The sequence below is a fragment of the Oratosquilla oratoria genome, chromosome 12, assembly GCF_046742065.1.
Source record: "Oratosquilla oratoria isolate Oo_2021 chromosome 12, ASM4674206v1, whole genome shotgun sequence".
Classification (NCBI taxonomy): Eukaryota; Metazoa; Arthropoda; class Malacostraca; order Stomatopoda; family Squillidae; genus Oratosquilla; species Oratosquilla oratoria.
Window position 1 is genome coordinate 7,041,619 of NC_134788.1, and position 25,699 is coordinate 7,067,317.

The 25,699-nt window shown below is 36.3% G+C and overlaps 1 protein-coding gene across 1 annotated transcript in view; it reads left to right on the forward strand.

Annotated features, from left to right (window-relative positions):
- LOC143032025 (uncharacterized) overlaps positions 1 to 25,699 on the forward strand; it is a 96,633-nt gene that overhangs the window by 57,943 nt on the left and 12,991 nt on the right. Inside the window, exons 4-7 of the mRNA XM_076196496.1 lie at positions 788 to 993; positions 9,090 to 9,323; positions 17,199 to 17,287; positions 18,896 to 18,981. Of these exons, the coding sequence (XP_076052611.1) occupies positions 788 to 993; positions 9,090 to 9,323; positions 17,199 to 17,287; positions 18,896 to 18,981 (615 nt within the window). The remainder of the gene's footprint in view (positions 1 to 787; positions 994 to 9,089; positions 9,324 to 17,198; positions 17,288 to 18,895; positions 18,982 to 25,699) is intronic.

The window sequence follows — 25,699 nt, forward strand, 5'->3', positions numbered from 1 at the left end:
TATATATATATTTTTTTTTTTTTTTTTTTTTTCTTGTTTGAGTGTGGTGTCGTGTGAGGACTTTTTTTTTTCTAAAGAACTTTCTTTACATTCTTAAATTGTAGACTGCGGTGGTCATTCCTATATATCTGTTTTTCTTCTTCGATGGCTTGACGATTCTGTGCAAACCACAGACGTTTAACCCATTAAACTCCGATGACAAGATTCTTGTCATTTGGTCAAATAAAACAAAAAATCATAAAACACCAAAATGTTTGATCAAACACCAGAAAAATATGACGTCAGTCCTCGCTTCGCTCGCGAGCGAAGCGAGGACTGACGTCATATTTTTCTGGTGTTTGATCAAACATTTTGGTGTTTTATGATTTTTTGTTTTATTTGACCAAATGACAAGAATCTTGTCATCGGAGTTTAATGGGTTCAGAATCGTATAATATTTGATAATGCTTTCAGCATGTGAGACAAATCAGAAATTAACTTTTGTTCTTAGACTGTGTTTTAAGTAAAGTGCTTGCAATGTTTCCTGGATAAAGCATGAGTAGATTTTTCTTAGGGCTATTGTTGACCGACGGACAAGGTAGGGAGATAGTGTGTTTGTAAACAAACCTTATTTAGCTGTACCTCATACGGTACACTTGAGCTTCTTCCTGTTAGGAAATATTAAGCATAAGACTATATTTTGTTTGTTCGATGTCCCCACCGAAGGGCTCATTTTATACATACAGACACTAACGTGATAATGTGTACACCTTACTTTCTGTTTACTTATGCAAGCATCCATTCCTAGAATAACTATAGACACACTACAAGCAACACAGATCGCAAATCGTCTTGGGCTGTCATTGGATGCTGCAGAAGAGAATTCAAATATGGCTCTGGAGAGATCCTGGAGAGCAGATTTGATGAGTCAGAGCTCCAACGATCGACCCACGGCACTTCCTTTTGGACAGCCTGTCTTACAAAGACGGATGGGACTACCACCTCAACACGAAGGTGCAAAATATATATTTTTTTTTCATTGTGTTGTTTTTTCATTGTGTTTTATCATTGTGATAATCGGTTTATTGGGTTAGCAGTGATATACTGACAATGTACAGTTTGAGCTAATTCTAGGACTAGATTTAACTGAAGTTATGATGTGCAATGTGGATAGAATGGCGCTGTTTATTATCTTATTTATTTTATTATTATTACTATTATTATTATTATTATTATTATTATTATTATTATTATTATTTTTTTTTTTTTTTTTTTTTTTTTTTTTTTTTTTAGCGGTCAGTCCTCGGCGCTCTGATGGGCACAATTTTGTTGTTCTGCCTGGTAGCGTGGCGTGGTAGGGAAGTGTCGGGTGGAAGGGTGTGTGTTTGTATGTGTGTGTGTGTGTGTGTGTGTGTGTGTGTGTGTGTGTGTGTGTGTGTGTGTGTGTGTGTGTGTGTGTGTGTGTGTGTGTGTGTGTGTGTGTGTGTGTGTGTGTGTGTGTGTGTAGTTCCGTGTATCAAGAATATTACTGGTGTTAGTATGGAGCTTTATGGAATCCCTCTAGTTACCTCCCTCCATTCTGATGTCCTATTATCAGTAAGTGTTCTAATGGGTCTATCTTTCTGAAAACTTTTTGTCCATTCCAAAAACTTCACTTTAAGTATCCCTATATGTTCCATTTTTCACATCAATCTTTCATAAGATATTTTATCGAAAGTTTTCTCCAGGTCCAAATACTGTATACACTGTCCATCCAATCTTTTTCCTCCTTTGACTCTTTTGGGTAAAAGTTCAAGAAATTGAAGACACGTGACATTCTTTTGTCTAAATCCGCATTGATTTTTTACTAAAATGTTCATCTCCAGGCACTTCATTCATCTATCTTTTACAATTTCCACACACAATTGAAATATCATACAGGTCATAAACACTGGTCTATGATATAATCAAAGGGTCCCTCCTTTGAAAATTGGTGTCTCATTCACCTCCTTCCAATCGTGAGGCAACTTCCCTTCTTTCAGCAGAGAGGTTTTGAATTTTTTGCTGCTTTAACCTGAATGTAAACTGAAACGCAGGCGACACAGATTACGTAGCACATAGAAAAGGCAGACTTTCTGTTGCTGAACTGAAGTACAGTTTGAAATTCTCTCTCACTTGAAATGCTTCTAGAAGCATTTCAAGTGAGAGAGAGTTGAATGGTTTAAGGTTCTTCTTACCTGCCTCTTTCAAAATCCAAGTCTCTGCTCCATACAGTTCTGTGGGCACAGTCCCTCGTGAAGTCTTTTCTTTCAGTTCGACTCCAGGTATTTACTTCTCATGACACTTTCCCTCAGAGATTTATTTGCTTCCCTTGCTCTATAACCCACTTCTACCTCAATTCCACCATTCTCTCATACATGTGATCATGAATATTTAAAATTCTTCACGTCCTCCAGTCCCTTTTAGCTCACCTCCAGCTTACTGCCACCCGCAACCCTCGGAAATCTCGTCACCTCAGTTTTCTTTTCTCCTCTCACATAACCTCCCAAACTCAGCCACTTACTGCTACACTCTATTTCCCGGATCATAACAACCATAGGGACATCACACAACCTTAGCACAGTTCCACTTTTACCCCAGACTACTCATTATATATCTCTCCTACCTGCACATAAGCTTTACTCCTTATGTAAAAACATTTGATAGGCTTCATCAGGCTTCTTCCTATACCAGTGGTTCTCAACCTGGGTGCCATGACAAGAAGTTAGGGGAATCTTGCTCTAATGTTATCATGTGAGGAATCTGGAAGAAAAATCCATTACTCTATCCTGGCAGAAGATGGTTACGATTATCAATTTTATAATAAAATAAAGGGTTTCTCTTCATCAACATTCTATAATTGTTATTTTTTTTATTGATACTATTATTCCTGTCTGGGGTATTGGCCGTATATCATTGTAAGGTTAAAGTCCGCTCAGTAGTATGCAACTAACACTTTGGGGTATATATGGGGCGCCCCTACGGACCAGAGACACATATCATTTTGTCTGTGATAGAGGATATCTCTATTAATGGAAAAATTATGCTACTTTATTGTACTGCTTTTACCGTCTATAGAAAAGAAACCCATTCTGGTAGTTATCTTCATTTTTTCAGTAGTCACCCAGACAAAGTTAAAAGTAGCGTCGCCTCAGGTTTATTTCTTCGAGCTCTTAGAATTTGCAGCCCCCAGTTTCTCGAAGGAGAATTAAACATTATAAAAGCTCAACTTAGTAATTTAGCTTACCCGGATTGGTTCTTGGTCAAAGCCCTCAGCCGAGCGAGATCCAATTTTTTCAACACCACCCCCATTTCCTCTAATTTTTCTTTGGACAAGAGCTCTTTAATCGTTCCCTTTTCTGAATCATTTATTCCTTCGACCAAGTTTCTTCCCAAAGACAAATTAAATTTAATTAATTATTACCCCAATACCATTAATAAAAAGGTGGTAAATGTCCACCAAAGGTTAAAAGAAGAGCATAGTCAAGGGGTATATTCGATTCCATGTAAAGGTTGTGACTTAGTTTACATCGGACAGACTGGAAGGGATTTGAACACTAGGATGATCGAACATAAACGTTCCATTAAATATGGACAGGAGAGCTCAGCTGTGTTCCAACATGTTAAGCAATTTAAACATTGTTTAGATTGGGACAAAGCTGAGCTTATTTATAAATCCAGATGTGAGTTCAGGAGAAAAATGGTAGAATCCACTATTATTGAATACCAGCCCAATATGAATATTTCAAAGGGGCAATGGTCCCCGGATATAATATCCGGACTTTTTATCACCAACCTTTTAAAAACACATTTGCCTCCTGACCTCACATACGGAGTGAGCCGAGGGTAGAGACCTCTTCCCATGTTCCCCTTTCTCTTGTAAAAGGTGCTACTTAAGTAGCACGCTCTCTCTTAATTGTATCTACTGAAGAGGATTGCAGTTTGCAATCGAAATATATAGATTCCCCGTTTCCAGTCTTTTCTACTCCAACAGTGGTTTTACCGTGATTGACAAATGTGTGATTACATTTTTCACCTGTAATATGTATATATATATATATATATATATATATATATATATATATATGTATATATACATATATATACATATGTATATATATATGTATATATATATACATACATATGTATATATATATATGTATATATATATACATTATACATATATATATATGTGTATATATGTATATATATACATATGTATATATATATGTATATATATGTATATATGTATATATATGTATATATATACATAATATATATATATATATATATATATATATGTATGTATATACTTACTTCTTACTTCTTCTGCTCCCAGGTAGGCTTTCAGCCTGTCAGTCGGACCAGCACACTTCTCCAGATTGTCCTCTCAAAGCTTTCTTCTTCTTCCCTCAAATCCTCTATTTTTCCTAATCCATTTGCCTCTAGGATTTCTTCAACTCCATCTCTCCATCTTTTCTTCGGTCTACCTCTAGATCTGCTACCTTCTGGTCTCTAGTTCCATCTCTTCTTTGCAATTCTCTCTTCATCCATTCTCTCCACGTCCCCAAGCCACCTTAGTTGTGCCTTTCCTATTTTGTTTCTAATTGATGTTACTCCAATCATTTCTCTTATTTCATAATTTCTCTTATTTTCATAATTTCTCTTTATTTCATACAATCTTTTCAAAATCCTCCCTTACACACCTACTACACCTTACCTCTGCTTTCTTTTTTGTGTCTCTCACCTTACGTTTTGCTTTCACCTTCCGTTCCTCACACATGCTTTCCTCCCTCTACTCTCACACCAATCTTCATTTGCTCATTTCTTTCCTACCACTACCTCCTCTTCATCCTACGTTTGCTGCCTCCTCTTTTGTTCCCAGCCAATATTCTTGTCTCACTCACCGGCTTTGCATACTTCATCACTTCTTCCTCAAAACATACCTATTCCTCTTCTACTTCTTCTGCCTCTCTTTTGTGTCCTTCACTACTTCCCATACTTCTCACATCTTCTTCCAGTACTCTTTCTTCTTTACAGTACTTCTCAGTTTGCTCATCCTCAGCACTTCATTGACTCCCTTTCCCTCCCACCCCCTTTCACTTTGGTTCTATTTTTAATTTTCCTTCGATAATCTGACAATCCACTGCGCTTCCCCCTTTAGACGTTTACGTCCAGAACTCTTCCAATCCTCCCTTTAGGCAACAATGCTTAGTCTATTGAAGCCCTTTCGACTACCTTTCACTTCACTTCATTGCCTACGTACAATTATGCTTGTTCTCCTCTTAAACACTGTGTTCGCTATCATTTCAAGACAAATTAAGACAGTAAGGCAGGACTCGCAGTAATGGATCTAAATTGGACAAATTTAGATTTAAGAAGGAAATAGGCAAGAACTGGTTTACCAATAGAGTGGTTCACGAATTGAACAGACTTAGTAACCACGTATTGAGCGCTGAAACTATTTTTGATAGAAAACAATAGATAACTTTATGGATGGGGATGATAGATGGTGATGGATACGGAGCTGCCTAGTGGAGGCCTTATGGTCTCTTGCAGTCTCCTCTATTCTGGTGTTTTTATGTTCTTATGATGTACATCTCTTACATCTTTTCACTAGAGTTCCTTTATTCCACACCTTCCCACTATTCCATCTAACGGATCATCTTCTACTGAAGCATTGAGGTTCCTTAGCACTACTACATTTGAATTTCCCCCCAAAACTCTTTTCACAAACATATTACCAATCTCTTTCCTTTTACTTTCAACCGTATCACATCCACGCATGATAGCTAACAATTAAGAAAACAAATATTGTACAAACAACACAAAACAAAACATTGAGGATGATAAATGCAATCTGCAATCGGAAACTCAAATTATTTCCAAAACATCTTCTCTTTGAGTTTATGGGCACACAGTTCTACACACGACCCCTCAAAGTCTCCCGACCCCCACAATATGTGACACAAGCGTAGCCCGCTGTACGCAATCAGATCAATACCATTAACGTAGTACCAGTGAATGAGTTCCCCGTGTCTCCCTTACCTCCTCTTTCTGCATTAACATTTTGACCTTTTCATTACTCCTCCAAATGTTCATATTTGACTTTATCTTACTATTATACATACATATTTTTGGGGGGTCTATGAACCAAACAAAGAGTTAGTTGTTTCAAAATCAATACGAGGTAACAACTCAAACAACAACAAAAACTAAATGCTAACAAAGTGAGACAGTAAATGAGAGTATATATAATGCCAACTATTAAAAAAAAATAACACACGTACGCACATGCCAGTTGAAAATATGCCACAAATGCCTTACGGGTCTAAGCATGAACCTCTATGACGGGATCACTGGCAGAAATGCAAGACAGAAATCCAAATGGTCTAGAATCGAATATCCGCTCCTGAAGCCTGCCTGTTCTCTCGGGTACCTGGATGAAGAGTGACACATAAATCGGAAAATAAGGAAGATATGGAAAGTAACATTTCAAAGGCATGAAGAGATCTCTCAACAGAAGGAAGAGATCAGATAATCCACATGGAGGAGGTGCTTGGGGTGTAAAGGAGGAAGGAGAGGGAAGGTGTGTAATAAGCGTGGTTTCGTAAGGCTTGGTACTGGCGACCTTCAGGTTTTCGATGAAGTTAAGTATCTGATGAGATTGCAGGGGGTGTTAACCCATTAAACTCCGTTGACAAGATTCTTGTCATTTGGTCAAATAAAACAAAAAATCATAAAACACCAAAATGTTTGATCAAACACCAGAAAAATATGACGTCAGTCCTCGCTTCGCTCGCGAGCGAAGCGAGGACTGACGTCATATTTTTCTGGTGTTTGATCAAACATTTTGGTGTTTTATGATTTTTTGTTTTATTTGACCAAATGACAAGAATCTTGTCAACGGACTTTAATGGGTTAATGAAAAAAACAACAACTTTTATGTGATGTTTCTCGGAGAGAGAACCAAAATGGAGATATGGGTTCGTTTACCGGGAGTTTGCGTGGAGCAGTGGATAACGTTCCTGCCTCGGAACGCGGAAGGCCCGGGTTCGATCCCCATCGAGTGCAGAGCACTTTCATGCCTTTCCAACCCGTCTACACGACGACAACCACCAGCGATGCAGTAGATCAGTGTCGTATACATATGATAGTACCTACTCAATATTATTGAATTATGTGAATAATTCGCTAGTGGACAGCGACATCAATCATACAATCTCCATGACCGTCGCGCAGAGGATTCGAACCACTACTAATGGACCCAAGAGAGGCAGGTGTTGTGGAGCCTCTCTTGGGTCCATAAGCAGTGGTTCGAATCCTCTGCGCGACGGTCATGGAGATTGTATGATTATTGAATTAATTAAACTGATTTCAAATTTCATTCCCAACCACAGTCATTCCAACACACCAACGACAACTTTACATGCACTTCTCGCCATACATGCAACCTTACCAAACCGGATTAAGTTGCCGTGGTGATGTACAGAGGTTGCATGGTTCCTAAGGGGATAGACCAATCCTGTAGTGGACAATTAAGGCTGAACTACAACTACTGCTTCATGGAAGGAGAAGAAACGAAAAGTACAATAAGAGAAGAGAACCTAAAGACAAATTTGAAAAGAACTTTGAAACCACACAAACAACATCATAAAGAGGAATCGATTACAGTATAACTATACAGTGAATGGTTACGACTTTTAGTGGTGACTTTATCCAGCTCAACAAGAAGAGGAGAAAATGAGAATGGGATGAATGAGTTGGGGTAAAAAAAAAAGAACCATATGTAAGAGGGGAATGTCTGTTGAGTTAGGAAGGGAGAAGGCAAGAGATAAGCGTGAGTGAGAATGGTTATCAATGGATGATAAATTGATGCGTCCCGGAGTTTGCTCTTGTCTACATTTTCACGAGCGGCAAGGAGGATTGTCGACAAGTAATGGGGTGATGGGGGTAAACCACATTAAGCAAGGTTTACACGCTGCGATAAATTGTAGCGATTTATTGTAATGAAAAGGTTGTTACAATTTGTCATTACGTGTAAAGCCAGGTTTACACGCTACGATAAATTGTAGCGATTTATTGTAATGAAAAGGTTGTTACAATTTGTCATTGCGTGTAAAGAAGAGATCGTAGCGGTAAATCGCTTTTCATTACAATAAATCGCTACAATTTATCGTAGCGTGTAAACCTGGCTTTACACGTAATGACAAATTGTAACAACCTTTTCATTACAATAAATCGCTACAATTTATCGTAGCGTGTAAACCTTGCTTTAGGCTGTCGGGCCCCCCCGCTGCAAAGCTGTTGTGTCTTGTTGCACTGTTTCTGACCCGTGGACTAGGGAGTGGAAAGAGATAACCCTTCATCCACAACGAGCTTTTCCGAAAGTGAAATTACTTAATTTCATTCTTACTTGGCGAATATGATTGTTTGTTTTGCACCGTGTCAAAAATGAAAATGATTTACATCTAAATAATTTCTCTTTTTTCTTTTTCTTTCCTGTATTTTCTTTCTTTCATGTATCTAATGCTTTTAATATAGTTTTTCCAGTTCCCATGTCCAGTACCTTTCATTATAATACTTTTTCAACCTTTTAATTCTAGACTTCCCACACTTTCTTTCGTTTTCCTCCACTCCTTTTCCTTTCCTAATGTCCTCCTTTTTAACCCACGCATTCTTATTATTCTCTGCTTTTTTCTTCTTTCTTGTTATTCTTAAAATTAGAATTCTACTTAAACATTTGTTAACAAAATATTTGTAAAGTTTTGTGCAAAGACAGTATGAAAACTGTCGACATTTTGAAAAATGGTCGGTATATCTCTTCAAGTGTGGTAATTGTCACATAGCATCTCTCATACAGACGTGCCAACCCTTCCGGGGGGCTCACTGTACTGTAAATTTTTGTAGTTACTCATACAGAAGTGCCAACCCTTCCGGGGGGCTTACCGTACTGTAAATTTTTGCAGTCACTACAGCCGTGATTATATTTTTCTTGATAAAGTACGTGTGACTCGTATTTTTTTTCTATTGACGATTACCATTTTATATAAAATTTCAGTCGTTCTAAAATTATTTCTTTCACAAAACAGGTGGCTTGACACAATCGACTAAACGACTCTTTTTTGGCGACCCAACCCTGTGCTACACGGGTACTTGCCAATTCTTCCTGATCTGCTGGCTAAATGGAGGATTAATCGATGGCGGTTGTGGTGGATTCCTGTTTGCGTGCTGCAGTCACGGAAATACAAGATCTGAGCAATCGTATCGAGACGACAGCCATGGAATAATACCTGTCAACTATGGCCCAATAAGAAACGATCCGGGTAGGTGCCAGTTTGTGTGTTTTTTTGTTTTGTTTTTTCCCTCGGCGTAGCTAAAAAATAAATCAAAATAATTGTGACATCAGAAAAAATGTTAAATATGTGTTTGTTTTTTTTATACAATGCCAAGACTAAGCTTAAAATTAAAGGACATAAAGACTTGCAAACGGAGGTAAGTGAATTTGCAACAGAGTTGAAATTGTTGAGGAACCTGATCCCCTCCCATGAATTAAGTTCTATAAAAATGAACGAAATCTTGAGCTGGAGAAAGCCTCGTAGAGCATCGTGGACACTCCTGCACCCCCCCCCCCTCTCTCTCTCTCTCTCTCTCTCTCTCTCTCTCTCTCTCTCTCTCTCTCTCTCTCTCTCTCTCTCTCTCTCTCTCTCTCTCTCTCTCTCTCTCTCTCTCTCTCTCTCTCTCTCTCTCTCTCTCTCTCTCTCTCTCTCTCTCTCTCTCTCTCTCTCTCTCTCTCTCTCTCTCTCTCTCTCTCTCTCTCTCTCTCTCTCTCTCTCTTCTCCATCTCTCTCTCTCTCTCTCTCTCTCTCTCTCTCTCTCTCTCTCTCTCTCTCTCTCTCTCTCTCTCTCTCTCTCTCTCTCTCTCTCTCTCTCTCTCTCTCTCTCTCTCTCTCTCTCTCTCTCTCTCTCTCTCTCTCTCTCTCTCTCTCTCTTTCTGTTACAGTGGCTCTCATTTTCTTTACATCCTATGATTTCCTTTTTACCATATCTCAGGCTATCATTTCCCCTCATCTCCTTCCTAAAGCAAGGTTTACACGCTACGATAAATTGTAGCGATTTATTGTAATGAAAAGGTTGTTACAATTTGTCATTACGTGTAAACAGGACGATCGTAGCGATTTATCGCTACGATCTCCTGTTTACACGTAATGACAAATTGTAACAACCTTTTCATTACAATAAATCGCTACAATTTATCGTAGCGTGTAAACCTTGCTTAAGATTGATTCAAAAGGCGAAATAATGATTTACATTATCCATTAGATATGCGATGTTTAAGAGAATATGTAAATTATGTGCGTTTGGAAATTTGTAGGTTTACATTGTCTTAAAATAACTGCTTCTGATCCAGGGCAGTTGACAAGATGCAGGGATGACCCGTCATCCAGGAGGTGCCAAGATAAGAGGAAGGGAAGAGGATGGAGGGGAGGGGATTATGTAGGGGATAGAATGAGCGGTTTCTATTCTTTTTTTTTTTTTTTTTTTTTTTTTTTTGCTACCTCCCGTGTAAGGGTGTTCTTTGGTATATGAGAATCATCAAACCCAATTCAAACAATTAGCAACCCTGTAAAAGAATTCTAAGTTCAATAAAACAAATTAGCAACCCTGTAAAACAATTCCCAGCACAATAAAGAAAATAGCAATACACAAAAATTATACATATTGATCGTAATCGATGGAATCTTATAAATACATATATATACATAGATATATATATACATATATATATATATATATATGTATATATATATATACTTACAGTGCTCGACAGGGATGTACGAACGGTTAGCGAGAATGAGTGATGAGGAGTGTTGAGGACCGTTTTTGCTGAAACGCACAATTTTATATAAAAAATTAGCATATGATTGCATTATTTGACCTACTTTCTTTAAAATGTGCGATTTCCATGTAATTTGATCAAAGAGAAGTTACGTTTTTATCCTCTACAAAATTACCAACCACATACCGTCCGACTCACTAATTGACGACCTCAACCAAACAATGACGGTTTTTGCTCAAATGCACAATTATATATAAGAAATTAGCATATGGTTGCATTATTTGACCTATTTTCTTTAAAATGTGTGATTTCCATGTAATTTGATAAAAGAGAAGTCACGCACCAAGGTCCATGATGTTTTCCTCTAGACGTCTTTCGCTACACAAAACATAAAACTCTTTTATAGTGGTACTATATCTTCAGCCTACAAGGATGACGAGAAAACCATCAGAAATATAATTTATAAGAATGTCACTCCCACCGACCCATCTTCAAAAATCGACCTCCTCATTTACTATAAAACAAGAAGGACATCCAAGTTAGTCGTAAAGAATAGCTGCCTCCCTAAGACAAGTGAAATGCAAGAAGTGAACGTCGTGTACCAATGCACATGTTCCAGTGGTGACTGCAGTCGCCTAAATTCTCAGTACATTGGCGTCACCACTACAACACTGCCAAAGAGAATTTCAGCACATCTGCAGGACGCCGCCATAAGAAGACACTGCCTGTACGAGCATGGACTAGCACTTAAGAGACACCATATGGAAGGCACCACCACCATCATTGAAAGAAATAACGACACCAGAAGACTAAGATATCAGAAGCGGTGCTAATTTACAACCAAAAACCCGCTATCAATATCCAGTAGCAGCCTGAAACGTCGTTACCAACCACAAGACATAGGATGCATCCCGGGCGCTGATTGGAGGGCGGACGTTTCGGCACTCCGCTCTCCGCTTGCCGAGGGCACTCGGGTGGAACGTGGTATGTACTGTATTTCATCAAATCCTTTATGGTGACGTGACGGTACGGTCTTCGCCTTCTACGAAGCAAGCCGCTCAGGCGAGGGTTCGAATCCCAGTAGGAGAGTTTATTTCCAAATGTCAAAATGACACAAACACTTGTCGGAAGACTAGCCTGCATAAAGGATTTGATGAAATACAGTACATACCACGTTCCACCCGAGTGCCCTCGGCAGAATGATTAGTCCGTGAACTAATTCGTTCTGTTTTGAAGGGTCGTGGTGACGTGACGGTACGGTCTTCGCCTTCTACGAAGCAAGCCGCTCAGGCGAGGGTTCGAATCCCAGTAGGAGAGTTTATTTCCAAATGTCAAAATGACACAAACATCTATATATATATATATATATATATATATATATATATGTTTATATATATATACATATATATGTATATATATGTATATATAATATATATATATACATGTATATATATATATACATATATATATATGCACTAAAAACCCACTATTATTTGGATTTAAGAAAAGAAGGAAGTAACGAAGTTCCGTATATTTCGATCACTTACTGTGATCCTCTTCAAGCGGAATACATAGACAAAAGAACATACATATCTTATATACAGATGAGAGAGGTAAAGTTAGGGAACATGGACAAGACATCTCATGTGACATCTATATTGTTACGCGGGTTATGTGGTAAATCGTCCGCTTTTACAATGTAAGGAAATAATTTATTAACTGCCAAGGTGGTTATGTAATCTGGTGACCATTGGCCTTTTGAGATATTGAAATTCGGGAATTATTTTATTAAGGAAGATTCAATCATTTTCCTTTTATAACTACATTTGGATTTAAAAATGGTTTTTGCCTCGTCCCAATTTATTCTGTGATTATTGTTGTGAGTTATGTTGAGCATATTCAACTGAGTTTTTATGTTCTTTAATTCTCGTTTTTAATTCTCTGCCCGATTGTCACCAGATTACATAACCACCTTGGCAGTTAATAAATTATTTCCTTACATTGTAAAAGCGGACGATTTACCACATAACCCGCGTAACAATATAGATGTCACATGAGATGTCTTGTCCATGTTCCCTAACTTTACCTCTCTCATCTGTATATAAGATATGTATGTTCTTTTGTCTATGTATTCCGCTTGAAGAGGATCACAGTAAGTGATCGAAATATACGGAACTTCGTTACTTCCTTCTTTTCTTAAATCCAAATAATAGTGGGTTTTTAGTGCAATTACTAATGTGTAACAACATTACTGGACAGTGATATATATATATATATATATATATATATATATATATATATACATACATATATATATATATATATATATATATGTGTGTGTGTGTGTGTGTGTGTGTGTGTGTGTGTGTGTGTGTGTGTGTGTGTGTGTGTACAGTAGAGTATGTACATATAAATACGAACGTCTGTTGTAAGGTTTACCTTGAATGAAACACGGTGCATATAACCCGTAGACTGAAAAAAACGAACACCCTTTAAATCACCCTTTGTTTTTAATATATATAAAATAAGAATGAAAACGTCATTCCGTTTTTTCAGCTTTTCGGCCAATGAACCAACCCGGACGTTTTACACCTTTTTGAAATCCGGGTAACCTCTGGAGTCCAGAGAAGTACAGCAGGTACTCCTGGACAATCCATTTAACGTTTTGACAGTCCTGCACATGCATTTCCAAAATTTGAACACTTTGGAACCAATGAACCAACCCCTATATATCATACTTTACTTAAATTAGGGTGATTTCATTGGCTTGAAAATTTTATAGCAACCCTGAAAATTAATTACAACAATTGGTAACCCTGAAAATTAATTACAACAATTGGTATCCCTGAAGAAAATTTTCAGATATTGTACACTTTAAAGATTGTCTAAGGAAGCATGTTCAGTAGTAAATCGACAGTTAGATGACAATCATTAGACCCAATTCATACAATTAGCAACCCTGTAAAACAATTCTAAACTCAATAAAACAATTTAGCAACCCTGTAAAACAGTTCCCAGCACAAAAAGAAAAAGAAAAAAATAGCAACACATAAAAACCGTACATTACATATTGATTTTAATCGAGGGAATCTTATATGTATATATATATATATATATATATATATATATATATATATATATATATATATATATATATATATATATATATATATAAAAAGATATATATATTTATATATATGTATATATATATATATATATGTATATATATATATATATATATATATATATACATATATAATGTAACAGGCTTATATATCTTTTTTATGTGTATGTACATATATGTATGTGTGTTCGGTTGAGTATGTTCATAATCCAGACAACGATCTTTTGGAGTCGCGAAACCTTTTCGTATCTCATCGGCCGAAAGGAATTAGCATTCAGCGCTTCAGGAAGATCGGCATCCCAAGATCCAAGGACCTTTTTTGAGTGAGAGAGGCCCTGCGACAGCATCGTCATCGTCTCCTTCGTCAGGAAGAGTGGTGTCCCAGAAGTCTTCGTTAGGGAGAGTGGTGTCCTACAAGTGTCTCCTTCAGAGAGACAACAGTCGTCACCTGTGGCCCTTCGGAACCTGTGACCGCAAGGTCAAGTCGCTGTATCTTCTTCAGGAACTTCTCTCGGGTCCTCTCCTGCTGGGGTCGTCGCCGAACTCGTGTCCTTTTCGACGTCGGTTTTTTTTTTTTTTTTACTTCTTCTTCAGTGGCCTACATGGTTACTGTTTGAGAACATTATTACTTTGTGTCTTCACAGTATATGCTGTCTGATAATTTGCCTGTATTATGCTGTCTGAAGAATACTCTGAGTCGAAACGTGAGAGAATGTGAAAAGGGTTCTGCGACAACCTGGATTTTTCTCTCCTAAATATACATATATACATACATACATACATACATACATATATATATATATATATATATATATATACATATATATAAGTATATATATATATAGATATATATATATGTATAGTTATATATATATATATATATATATATATATATATATACGTATATATATATATATATATATATCTATATATATATCTATATATATATATATATATATATGTGTGTGTGTGTGTGTGTGTGTGTGTGTGTGTGTGTGTGTGTGTGTGTGTGTGTGTGTGTGTGTGTGTGTGTGTGTGTGTGTGTGTGTGTGTGTGTGTGTGTGTGTGTGTGTTGATTGTTGAGTAAATAGGTGGAAGGGTGAGTGATGATAATGCATGAGGCTACAGCGCTCTATTATCTCGACAATGCTGCCATAAAACGCTGTTCATACCTTAGATTTAAACGTTACTGTAGAATCTAAACTGATAGACTTCTTAGACTCAACATCCACACTGTTGAGGGTCTTATCTATTGCTATCGTATTTGTCAAGATTAATCTACATTCAACTCCGATGACAAGATGTCTTGTCATTTGGTCAAATAAAACAAAAAATCATAAAACACCAAAATGTTTGATCAAACACCAGAAAAATATGACGTCAGTCCTCGCTTCGCTGCGAGCGAAGCGAGGGCTGACGTCATATTTTTCTGGTGTTTGATCAAACATTTTGGTGTTTTATGATTTTTTGTTTTATTTGACCAAATGACAAGACATCTTGTCATCGGAGTTGAATGGGTTAATCTACATTCTATATAGTTTGTAATTCGTCACTATTCTTATACACCCCGTCACACCATGCGTCTTTTTAATCAAGTTGGCCTGGCGCGGGGCTGGCTGAAAGGCGTGCACATTTTACCCATCCTCTGTTCAAACGGTGACTCAGTGCTGTGGGTGAATGACGCACGATACTCAGTTCATCCTTGCCATTTCTGTCCTTGTACAGGTGATGTTTCAATGGCACACGTTATCCTTGTGCAGATATATCCGTTAAATACCGTCCTTACGACGCCAGTGGATCTGAGACTTCTGTGACATGATGAGTGAAGCGGTTTGGTGGGTCTTCTGTTGAGCGTCACCAATCCACCACTGCTGGGAGGACAGTGGCGGGAGCCAAGTGCCCCGTGCACCTTGATTTGAGTGTGTTGCGACTGTCGGTGTCAGTTCCCCGCGATTTGACGCGTAATGTAACGGGGCCTTTTATAGAGGGAAAGAAGCATCTTGGTATTTTCCAAAATTGCTGACGACTGATTGGCTGCGAGCGAAGCAAGAGTGGTGACGTCACGGAAACGGAGACGACTTATTGGCCGAGAGCGGTGACGTCGCGGCAAAAAGGCGACGACTGATTGGATGCCAGCTAAGCGACAGTGGTGACGTCACGGCAACGGAGACGACTTTTGGCCGAGAGCGGTGACGTCACGTCGCTTCAGCGCGTCCGACACGACGTCACGGTGCAAAGGAATCGAAGTAGTTTTATTCTGTCTAGAGACAGACGATCTTATTCACCTATTTATCACATTCTTTCGATAAATGAAATATTAAAATAGGCATTCATTCAAAGCTTAACGTGTGACGTCATGTCGCGTTGCTTTCTGAGCTCCTGACAGAACCTCACGAAAATAAGTAAATAAATAAATAAATAGATGAATAAATAAATAAATAAACAGTATTCAAACGTCTATACAAGTTTAATCATAGGTTACATGAAGATAATCAAACGTCTATAAATGTTTATTGTGACATGACATAAACGATTCAATTTTTTTTATTGCCTTTATGATTGACCTAACGAGAGAGAGAGAGAGAGAGAGAGAGAGAGAGAGAGAGAGAGAGAGAGAGAGAGAGAGAGAGAGAGAGAGAGAGAGAGAGAGAGAGAGAGAGACGACGGGAGAATTTGACGACAACGTCGGGAGACTTTGACGACTCCTTTTGGAGACTGAGACTCCTTCGGGAGATTTTGAAGACTCCTTCGTAATACTTCAAAGTTGAATAACCGTGGAATTTCCGCGGGTCCTATGTGACATGACATAAACGATTAAAAAAAATGTATTGCCTTTCTGATTGACCTAACGAGAAGGAGAAAGAGAGAGAGAGAGAGAGAGCGAGAGAGAGACGACGGGAGAATTTGACGACAATGTCGGGAGACTTTGACGACTCCTTTTGGAGATTGAAGACTCCTTCGGGAGATTCTGAAGACTCCTTCGTAAATCCCGTGGAATTTCCACGGGTCCTGTTAGTATAAATAAAGATACAAAATATGATGTTTCCTTTTATTCGTTTGTTACCTATATATTCAACCATTTATTTGTTCATTTATTCATTTATCTGTTTATTTGTTTATTTGTTTATCTATTTATTCATTCATTTGTTTTATTTTTGTTTATCAATTTTCTGTACGTTCCCCGAAATCCTGCAGCGGTTCCACACTTATGATTGAATTCTATTTCTTTATTTACAGGATGCGGCTTAAGCGGACACAGCCGCATTGGAGCTCAGCGTCGGATCGTTGGAGGAACTGAAGCAGGCTTTGGTACCTTCCCCTGGCAGGTAATACAAAAAAATAAATAGTTAAATAAATAAGTAAATAAATGAATAGATAAGTAAATAAATAAATAAATAAAATAAAATAAATAATAATAGAAATAATTAGATAAATGATAATAAATGAGAATGATAGCATTAATGATAATGATAATGATAATAATAACAATAACAATAATAATAATAATAATAATAATAATAATAATAATAATAATAATAATAATAATAATAATAATAATAATAATAATAATAATAATAATAATAATAATAATAATAATAATAATAATAATAATAATAATAATAATAATAATAATAATAATAATAACAATAATAATAGTAATAATAATAATGATAATAATGATAATAATAATGATAATAATGATGATACTAATAATATAAAATAAAATGAATAAATGAAATAAATAAAGAAAAATCTAGCTTCTTTTGTTTGGCCATTGGTGACCACACGCTACTCTGAGCTGCTGATTGGGTCCCTCACAGGAGATGAAGGGAAAAAGGGGGCACTGGAAATAAATTGTACAAAAGATTTGGATGATCTTGACACTCACACTTATATAGGTTGCCCGTTACTATCCTAGACCATGAGATCACCTCTGTCAGTTTTATCTATTCCCCGTAACGTTCTGAACGTTATGTCACCTCTTACTCATCCTTCATTCAGCGTTGGTAGGCCCAATGCTTTCAATCTCTCTTCATACGATTTATCTAATTAGCTGATATTTTTATTAATCTATTTATTGGTTAATTAATTTATCTATTTATTTTGTCAGAGTTAAATTTCCATGATTGACTCCATACATACAGTATATCCACACACACTGAATGGTTCCCAGTGCATATCTAATCTTTTTTAAACCACATTATCTTTTTATTTTTAATTCCATGTCATCACGAACGAGACTGACAATGCGCTCGTCGGAGACATATACGGAAACTGATACGAAGCGAAGCCAAGGGCTTGAACCTCAGCTACAGACCTATCAAAGTAACAGTGACTAACCACTGCGCCATCAAGAGATGGCGCAGTGGTTAGTCACTGTTACTTTGATAGGTCTGTAGCTGAGGTTCAAGCCCTTGGCTTCGCTTCGTATCAGTTTCCGTATATGTCTCCGACGAGCGCATTGTCAGTCTCGTTCGTGATGACATGGAATTAAAAGTAAAAAGTTAATGTGGTTGAAAAAAGACATACAGTATATGTTGTCAAATCTTGTAAACTTTATTAGTCGCATTCACAAATCTTGTTCTGAGTAACTCCAGATGCTTTTATTCGGCTGATGGCTGGTGATGACGTGGTTGTTGTGGTATTTCGATCAACAATGTCACACAGGAGACATCTTCAATAGGTTTTGTTTTTGGTATACTGGTCGTTCATCGACCCGAGAGCAAATTGGGTCCCACGCAAGAGGAAAAACTACCTTAAAATGTTTTTGTAGTTGTCCAACCTACCCTGACCTAACCTAGCCTCAACAGTAACCATGAACTTTATAATATCTAATGCTGTTTTTTATTAATTCATTTGTTGTTGTTGTTATCTTAACTTGTACTTCGCCGTCTTTTCTCTTCCTTACACCTACATGCTTTCGACATTTTCAGGCATATATTCGAATCGGCTCCAGTCGGTGTGGTGGCTCGCTGATCAATGAGATGTATGTCATCACGGCTGGACACTGTGTTGCCAGGTGGGTGGTCATTTCTTATGATAAACTTGTATTTAGATAACGGGTGCTCGTTGGCCGAGCGGGTTAGAGCGTCGCGACTTGCGGTGGAGGTCGAGGTGACCGGGTTCGAATCCCACCCTCCAGTGATGGTTTATTAACCCATTCAACTCCGATGACAAGATGTCTTGTCATTTGGTCAAATAAAACAAAAAATCATAAAACACCAAAATGTTTGATCAAACACCAGAAAAATATGACGTCAGTCCTCGCTTCGCTGCGAGCGAAGCGAGGATTGACGTCATATTTTTCTGGTGTTTGATCAAACATTTTGGTGTTTTATGATTTTTTGTTTTATTTGACCAAATGACAAGACATCTTGTCATCGGAGTTGAATGGGTTAAATTTCACGCTTCAAAGGCCTGTAAGGGGCACCGTGCTAGCCTCCTGGTAAATGGGGAGTTTGAGACGTTAGAAAAATCTAGAAGCCCAACAGGAGTTGAAATGAAGCAGGTTACTGTATTTCTGTATTCGTATATGTACGACTCTGCTTGTTGTCGTTATTGTTTATTGTGTGAAATGTTTCGTTTGTTTTGTTATGTGAATGTAGCTAAAACAAGCCTTACTACTAATTGATATTATTTTGTTGTTTTTACCCTCAAATCTTATAGGGTGGGTGTAAAATGCTGATGCTGATTATTCTGCTGATGAATTTGCTGATCTCAAACACTATTTTCATTCTTTTCTCATTTCTTTATTTCCCGGTATTTTGAAGTGAAATTTAAGTATTACATTACTTAAACCCTTACCTTTCCAATGGTATCAACTGTTTTGAAAAAGTTTTATGTTTAGGTGGTTATTTTTTAACATATATACGAAGCCGTTTTTAGCGCACTAAAACGGCCACTGAATTTTGCTGATCTTTTTTCCCAAAGTATTTCTAATACCATCTCTGTAGGTTTTGAAATGAAATCTAAGTATTATATTATTTAAAACCTTTTACCTTTCCAATGGTATCAAACGTTTTGAAAAAGTCCCAAGTTTAGGTGGTTATTTTTTAACATATATACGAAGCCGTTTTTAGCGCACTAAAACGGCCACTGAATTTTGCTGATCTCTTTTCCCAAAGTATTTCTAATACCATCTCTGTAGGTTTTGAAATGAAATTTAAGTATTATATTACTTAAACCCTTACCTTTCCAATGGTATCAAACGTTTTGAAAAAGTCCGATGTTTAGGTGGTTATTTCTTAACATATATACGAAGCCGTTTTTAGCGCACTAAAACGGCCACTGTATTTTGCTTATCTTTTTTCCCAAAGTATTTCTAATACCATCTCTGTAGTTTTTGAAATGAAATTTAAGTATTATATTACTTAAAACCTTAACTTTCCAATGGTATCAAACGTTTTGAAAAAGTCCCATGTTTAGGTGGGTGTTTGTGATGAAATATACGAGGCCGTTTTTGCGCATTTTAGACGGCCATTTTGGATTTTGCTGATCTTTTTCCCCAAACAATTATTTTAATATCATCTCTTTAGTTTTTGAGATTTTGATATGAAATTTTAGCACATTATTCTTATAACCTTATCTTTCTAATGGCATCAAACGTTTTTAAAAAATCCCACATTTAAATGGTTATTTTCTATCATATATACGAAGCCGTTTTTAGCGCACTTAAAACGGCCACTTTGAATTTTGTTGATATTTTTTCCCAAAGTATTTCTAATGCCATCTCTTTAGTTTTTGAGATTTTTAAGGGAAATTCAAGGTATCAAGCGTTTTTAAAAATCCCACATTTAAATGGTGTAAAATGCAGATGATTCTGCCGATGGATTTGCGGGTGTAGGACAGTTGCTCACCGGATAAGTGACAAATAGGACATTTGCTCACCAAAGGATTATTTTTTACTTCTCTTAACCTTAATAACAAACAATATACTTTATTTTTTTTAGTTATATTGTATTATATATACAGCAATAATACAGAAACAATATCCAAGCTTTTAGCTTTTAATTCATTATAAAATTCAATACCAATTTCTTCCATCAATATATAGTAATGATCTTTTACTGGTCCAGTCTAATGGTGTGGCTAACTGTTCGTATGTATCTCCGTCATTAAATAAGTCGAAATTTTTACTTTCATAGTCTGAATTGACTCCTAACCTTAACACTTCTAGTTCATGATCTAGAAGTGTTAGGGTAAGTAGTCAACAAAAAAAACTAAAAACAATGCATTAGATTATATTGTAGAGTTTGATAAGTTCTTGGCCTCTAACGATTATGATAAAGATTTACTTTATCTGTGCCAGAGGTATTCTGCAGGAAGTCAGTGTCTTCCTGACTTTCTAAATGCAGTTGGCCACACCATTAGACTGGACTTGTAAACCACAAAGGACAATAAACCTACTTCAGTACTGCACCAGTTGTAAAACTGTAATCACTATATATTGATGGAAGAAATTGGTATTGAATTTTATAATGAATTAAAAACTAAAATATGAAAGTTTGTATATTGTTTGTGTATAATTGCTGTAATAAATTTCAATATAACAAAAAATCCTGTATTATTGCTGTAATAAACTTCAATATAACTAAAAAAAATCCTGTATGTTAGGTTATCAGGCTTGTATATTGTTTGTATATTATTGCTGTAATAAAATTCAATATAACTAAAATAATCCTTTGGTGAGTAAATATCCTATTTATCACTTGTTCGATGAGGAACTGTCCGGTGAACAATTGTCCGGTGAGCAACTGTCCGTACACGTGAATTTGCTGATCTCAAACACTATTTTCATTCTTTTCTCATTTTAAAATAAAGTTTTAGTATGTTATTCTTTGAAACCTTACCTGTCCAATGATATCAAATGTTTTGAAAAAGTCCCATGTTGAGGTGGGTGTCTTTGATGAAATATACGAGGCCGTTTTTGCGCATTTTAAAGGGCCATTTTGGATTTTGCTGATCTTTTTTCCCAAACTAATTTTTAATATCATCTCTTTAGTTTTTGAGATTTTGTTGTGAAATTTTAGCACATTATTCTTTATTACCTTATCTTTCCAAAGGCATCAAGCGTTTAAAAAAAATCCCATTTATGTTTATTTTTTATCATATATACGAAGCCGTTTTTAGCGCACTTAAAACGGCCACTTTGAATTTTGCTAATCTTTTTTTCCCAAAGTATTTCTAATACCAACTCTTTAGTTTTTGAGATTTTTTTTTTGTGAAATTTCAGTATATTATTCTTTATAACTTTAATTTTCCAGTAGTATAAATGTTTTTTTTTAAACTCTACATCTAATTGGTTATTCTTTATATCAAATTAAGGTTATAAAGAATAATATACTGAGTATATCTGATCAAAAATAACCAATTAAATGTAGATTTTTTTTTTTTACATTTTATACTAATGGAAAATTAAGGCTGTAAAGAATAATATACTGAAATTTAAAAAAAAAATCTCAAAAACTAAAGAGATGGTATCAGAAATACTTTGGGAAAAAAAGATCAGCAAAATTCAAGGTGGCCGTTTTAACCCATTCAACTCCGATGACAAGATGTCTTGTCATTTGGTCAAATAAAACAAAAAATCATAAAACACCAAAATGTTTGATCAAACACCAGAAAAATATGACGGCAATCCTCGCTTCGCTGCGAGCGAAGCGAGGATTGACGTCATATTTTTCTGGTGTTTGATCAAACATTTTGGTGTTTTATGATTTTTTGTTTTATTTGACCAAATGACAAGACATCTTGTCATCGGAGTTGAATGGGTTAAGTGCGCTAAAAACGGCTTCGTATATATGATAAAAATAACCATTTATATGTGGGATTTTTTTTAAAAACGTTTGATACCTTTAGAATGATAAGGTTATAAAGAATAATGTGCTAAAAGTTCACATAAAAATCTCAAAAACTAAAGAGATATTGATCAGCAAAAACACCCACCTCAACATGGGACTTTTTCAAAACGTTTAGTACCATTGGAAAGGTAAGGTTTTAAGGAATATAATACTTAAATTTCATTTCAAAAACTTTTATTCTAAATTACCGGAAAATAAAGAAATGAGAAAAAAGTGAAAATAGTGTTTGAGATCAGCAAATTCATCAGCAGAATCATCAGCATTTTACAAAAATGACAAATTATATGTATTTTTTAACATTTTATACTACTGTAAAATAAAGATTATAAAGAATAATATACTGAAATTTTACAAAAAAAAAATAAAAAACTAAAGAGATGATATTAGAAATACTTTGGGAAAAAAAGATCAACAACATTCAAGGTGGCCGTTTTAAGTGCGCTAAAAACGGCTTCGTATATATGATAAAAATAACCATTTAAATGTGGGATTTTTTAAAAACGTTTGATACCTTTGGAACGATAAGGTTATAAAGAATAATGTGCTAAAATTTCACATAAAAATCTCAAAAACTAAAGAGATATTAAAAAATACTTTGGGAAAAAAGATCAGCAAAAACACCAACCTCAACATGGGACTTTTTCAAAACGTTTAGTACCATTGGAAAGGTAAAGTTTTAAGGAATATAATACTTAAATTTTATTCTAAAATACCGGAAAATAAAAAAATGAGAAAAGAATGAAAATAGTGTTTGAGATCAGCAAATTCATCAGCATTTTACAAAAATGACCAATTATATGTAATTTTTGTTTTTTATACTACTGGAAAATAAAGATTATAAAGAAAAATATACTGAAATTTTACAAAAAATCTCAAAAACTAAAGAGATGGTATTAAATACTTTGGGAAAAAAGGATCAGCAAAATTTAAGGTGGCCGTTTTAAATGCGCTAAAAACGGCTTCGTATATATCATAAAAAATAACCATTTAAATGTGGAATTTTTTAAAAACGTTTGATACCTTTAGAAAGATAAGGTTATAAAAAATAATGTGCTAAAATTTCACATCAAAATCTCAAAAACTAAAGAGATGATATTAAAATAATTGTTTGGGGAAAAAGATCAGGAAAATCCAAAATGGCCGTCTAAAATGCGCAAAAACGGCCTCGTATATTTCATCACAAACACCCACCTAAACATGGGACTTTTTCAAAACGTTTGATACCATTGGAAAGGTAAGGTTTTAAGTAATATAATACTTCAATTTCATTTCAAAAACTACAGAGATGGTATTAGAAATACTTTGGGAAAAAAGATCAGCAAAATTCAGTGGCCGTTTTAGTGCGCTAAAAACGGCTTCGTATATATGTTAAAAAATAACCACCTAAACATGGGACTTTTTCAAAACGTTTGATACCATTGGAAAGGTAAGGTTTTAAGTAATATAATACTTAAATTTCATTTCAAAACCTACAGAGATGGTATTAGAAGTACTTTGGGGAAAAAGATCAGCAAAATTCAGTGGCCGTTTTAGTGCGCTAAAAACGGCTTCGTATATATGTCAAAAAATAACCACCTAAACTTTTTCAAAACGGTTGATACCATTGGAAAGGTAAGATTTTAAGTAATGTAATACTTAAATTTCACTTCAAAATACCGGGAAATAAAGAAATGAGAAAAGAATGAAAATAGTGTTTGAGATCAGGAAATTCATCGGCAGAATCATCAGCATTGTACACCCTACCAATCTTATACTAGCTCTGAAGTTTGATTTTTTTTTCAATCAGATAAACATCGGACTCGAAATGTGGGATTTAATGCCCGACGTTTAGATCATAATCCAAGGATTATCTTGAGGGGTACAAAGAGTAGCATTGAATATACACAACAAAGGCACTGCGATCCCGAGGCGTGAAATGTGCAACATCAACCAGGTGTTAATATACTGAATGATGATAAAACAAATCGCTAGTAAGTAACAACGATGTAATTGAAACGAACAGGTGATCTGAATGGCGGAGAGGTAACGCTTGGGACTCGCGCGCCGAAGGACCCGGGTTCAAAGCTCGCGACTAAATCATGTTCCTCGCACTAAGATAAGTAGGTATGGTGACATTACATCCATTTATGCTCTTCTCTTTGGTCGTCCAAGCCTCCGAGGACGTTTTTATTCTAGTGACACTTGTCCCTCTACAGAATTTTGGCTCCATCCCAATCAATGCTGTGTTGGCACTCCGTGGTGTGTTTGCACAAGGCTGATGCTGGGTCTTTGCGTCTCACTGTCCGTTGCCATCGAAGGTGACACCAACTAGGGCACTGCTAGCAGTGCCCTAGTTGTTGCCACCTTCGATGGTCGTTCTATGTTGGGGATTGTGCTGTGTGTCGGAGTATCACGTCTTTGTTCATGAACAAGGACGTCAAAAAGCTCAAGAGGAAGTGTTAACCGTGCAAGACCATTCGACATTGGACAATGACATAAAAATATTAGAATGGATACCTGGTCGTCGCGAGACTCGATCCGGGGACCCTACTGATGACCACTGAGCATACCAAAAGATCCAGAACTTACACCCAGGAATGAAGGTGACTGCCAACAGCTGTCAGATATCTTTCGTTTTACCCGGCTACCGACGTAGTCACCCGTGAAGAACAGTAGCAAATGATCGAGGTTTTGTATTCCCTTCGGCGTTGTGACTATCTTGGAACAAATTGTGAGAGTAACACATCGTAACAATAACAGTTTAACTTTGCTGCTATGTGGTCTACGGCCGGGGGGCTGGCTTTTGTAAAAGGCCTGAGATACTAGATTGGTTGGTTGACTGAGACAAGTCCCAACATAAAAGAGAAACAGCGCCTGCTTTCTAAGTATGTCGGTAAG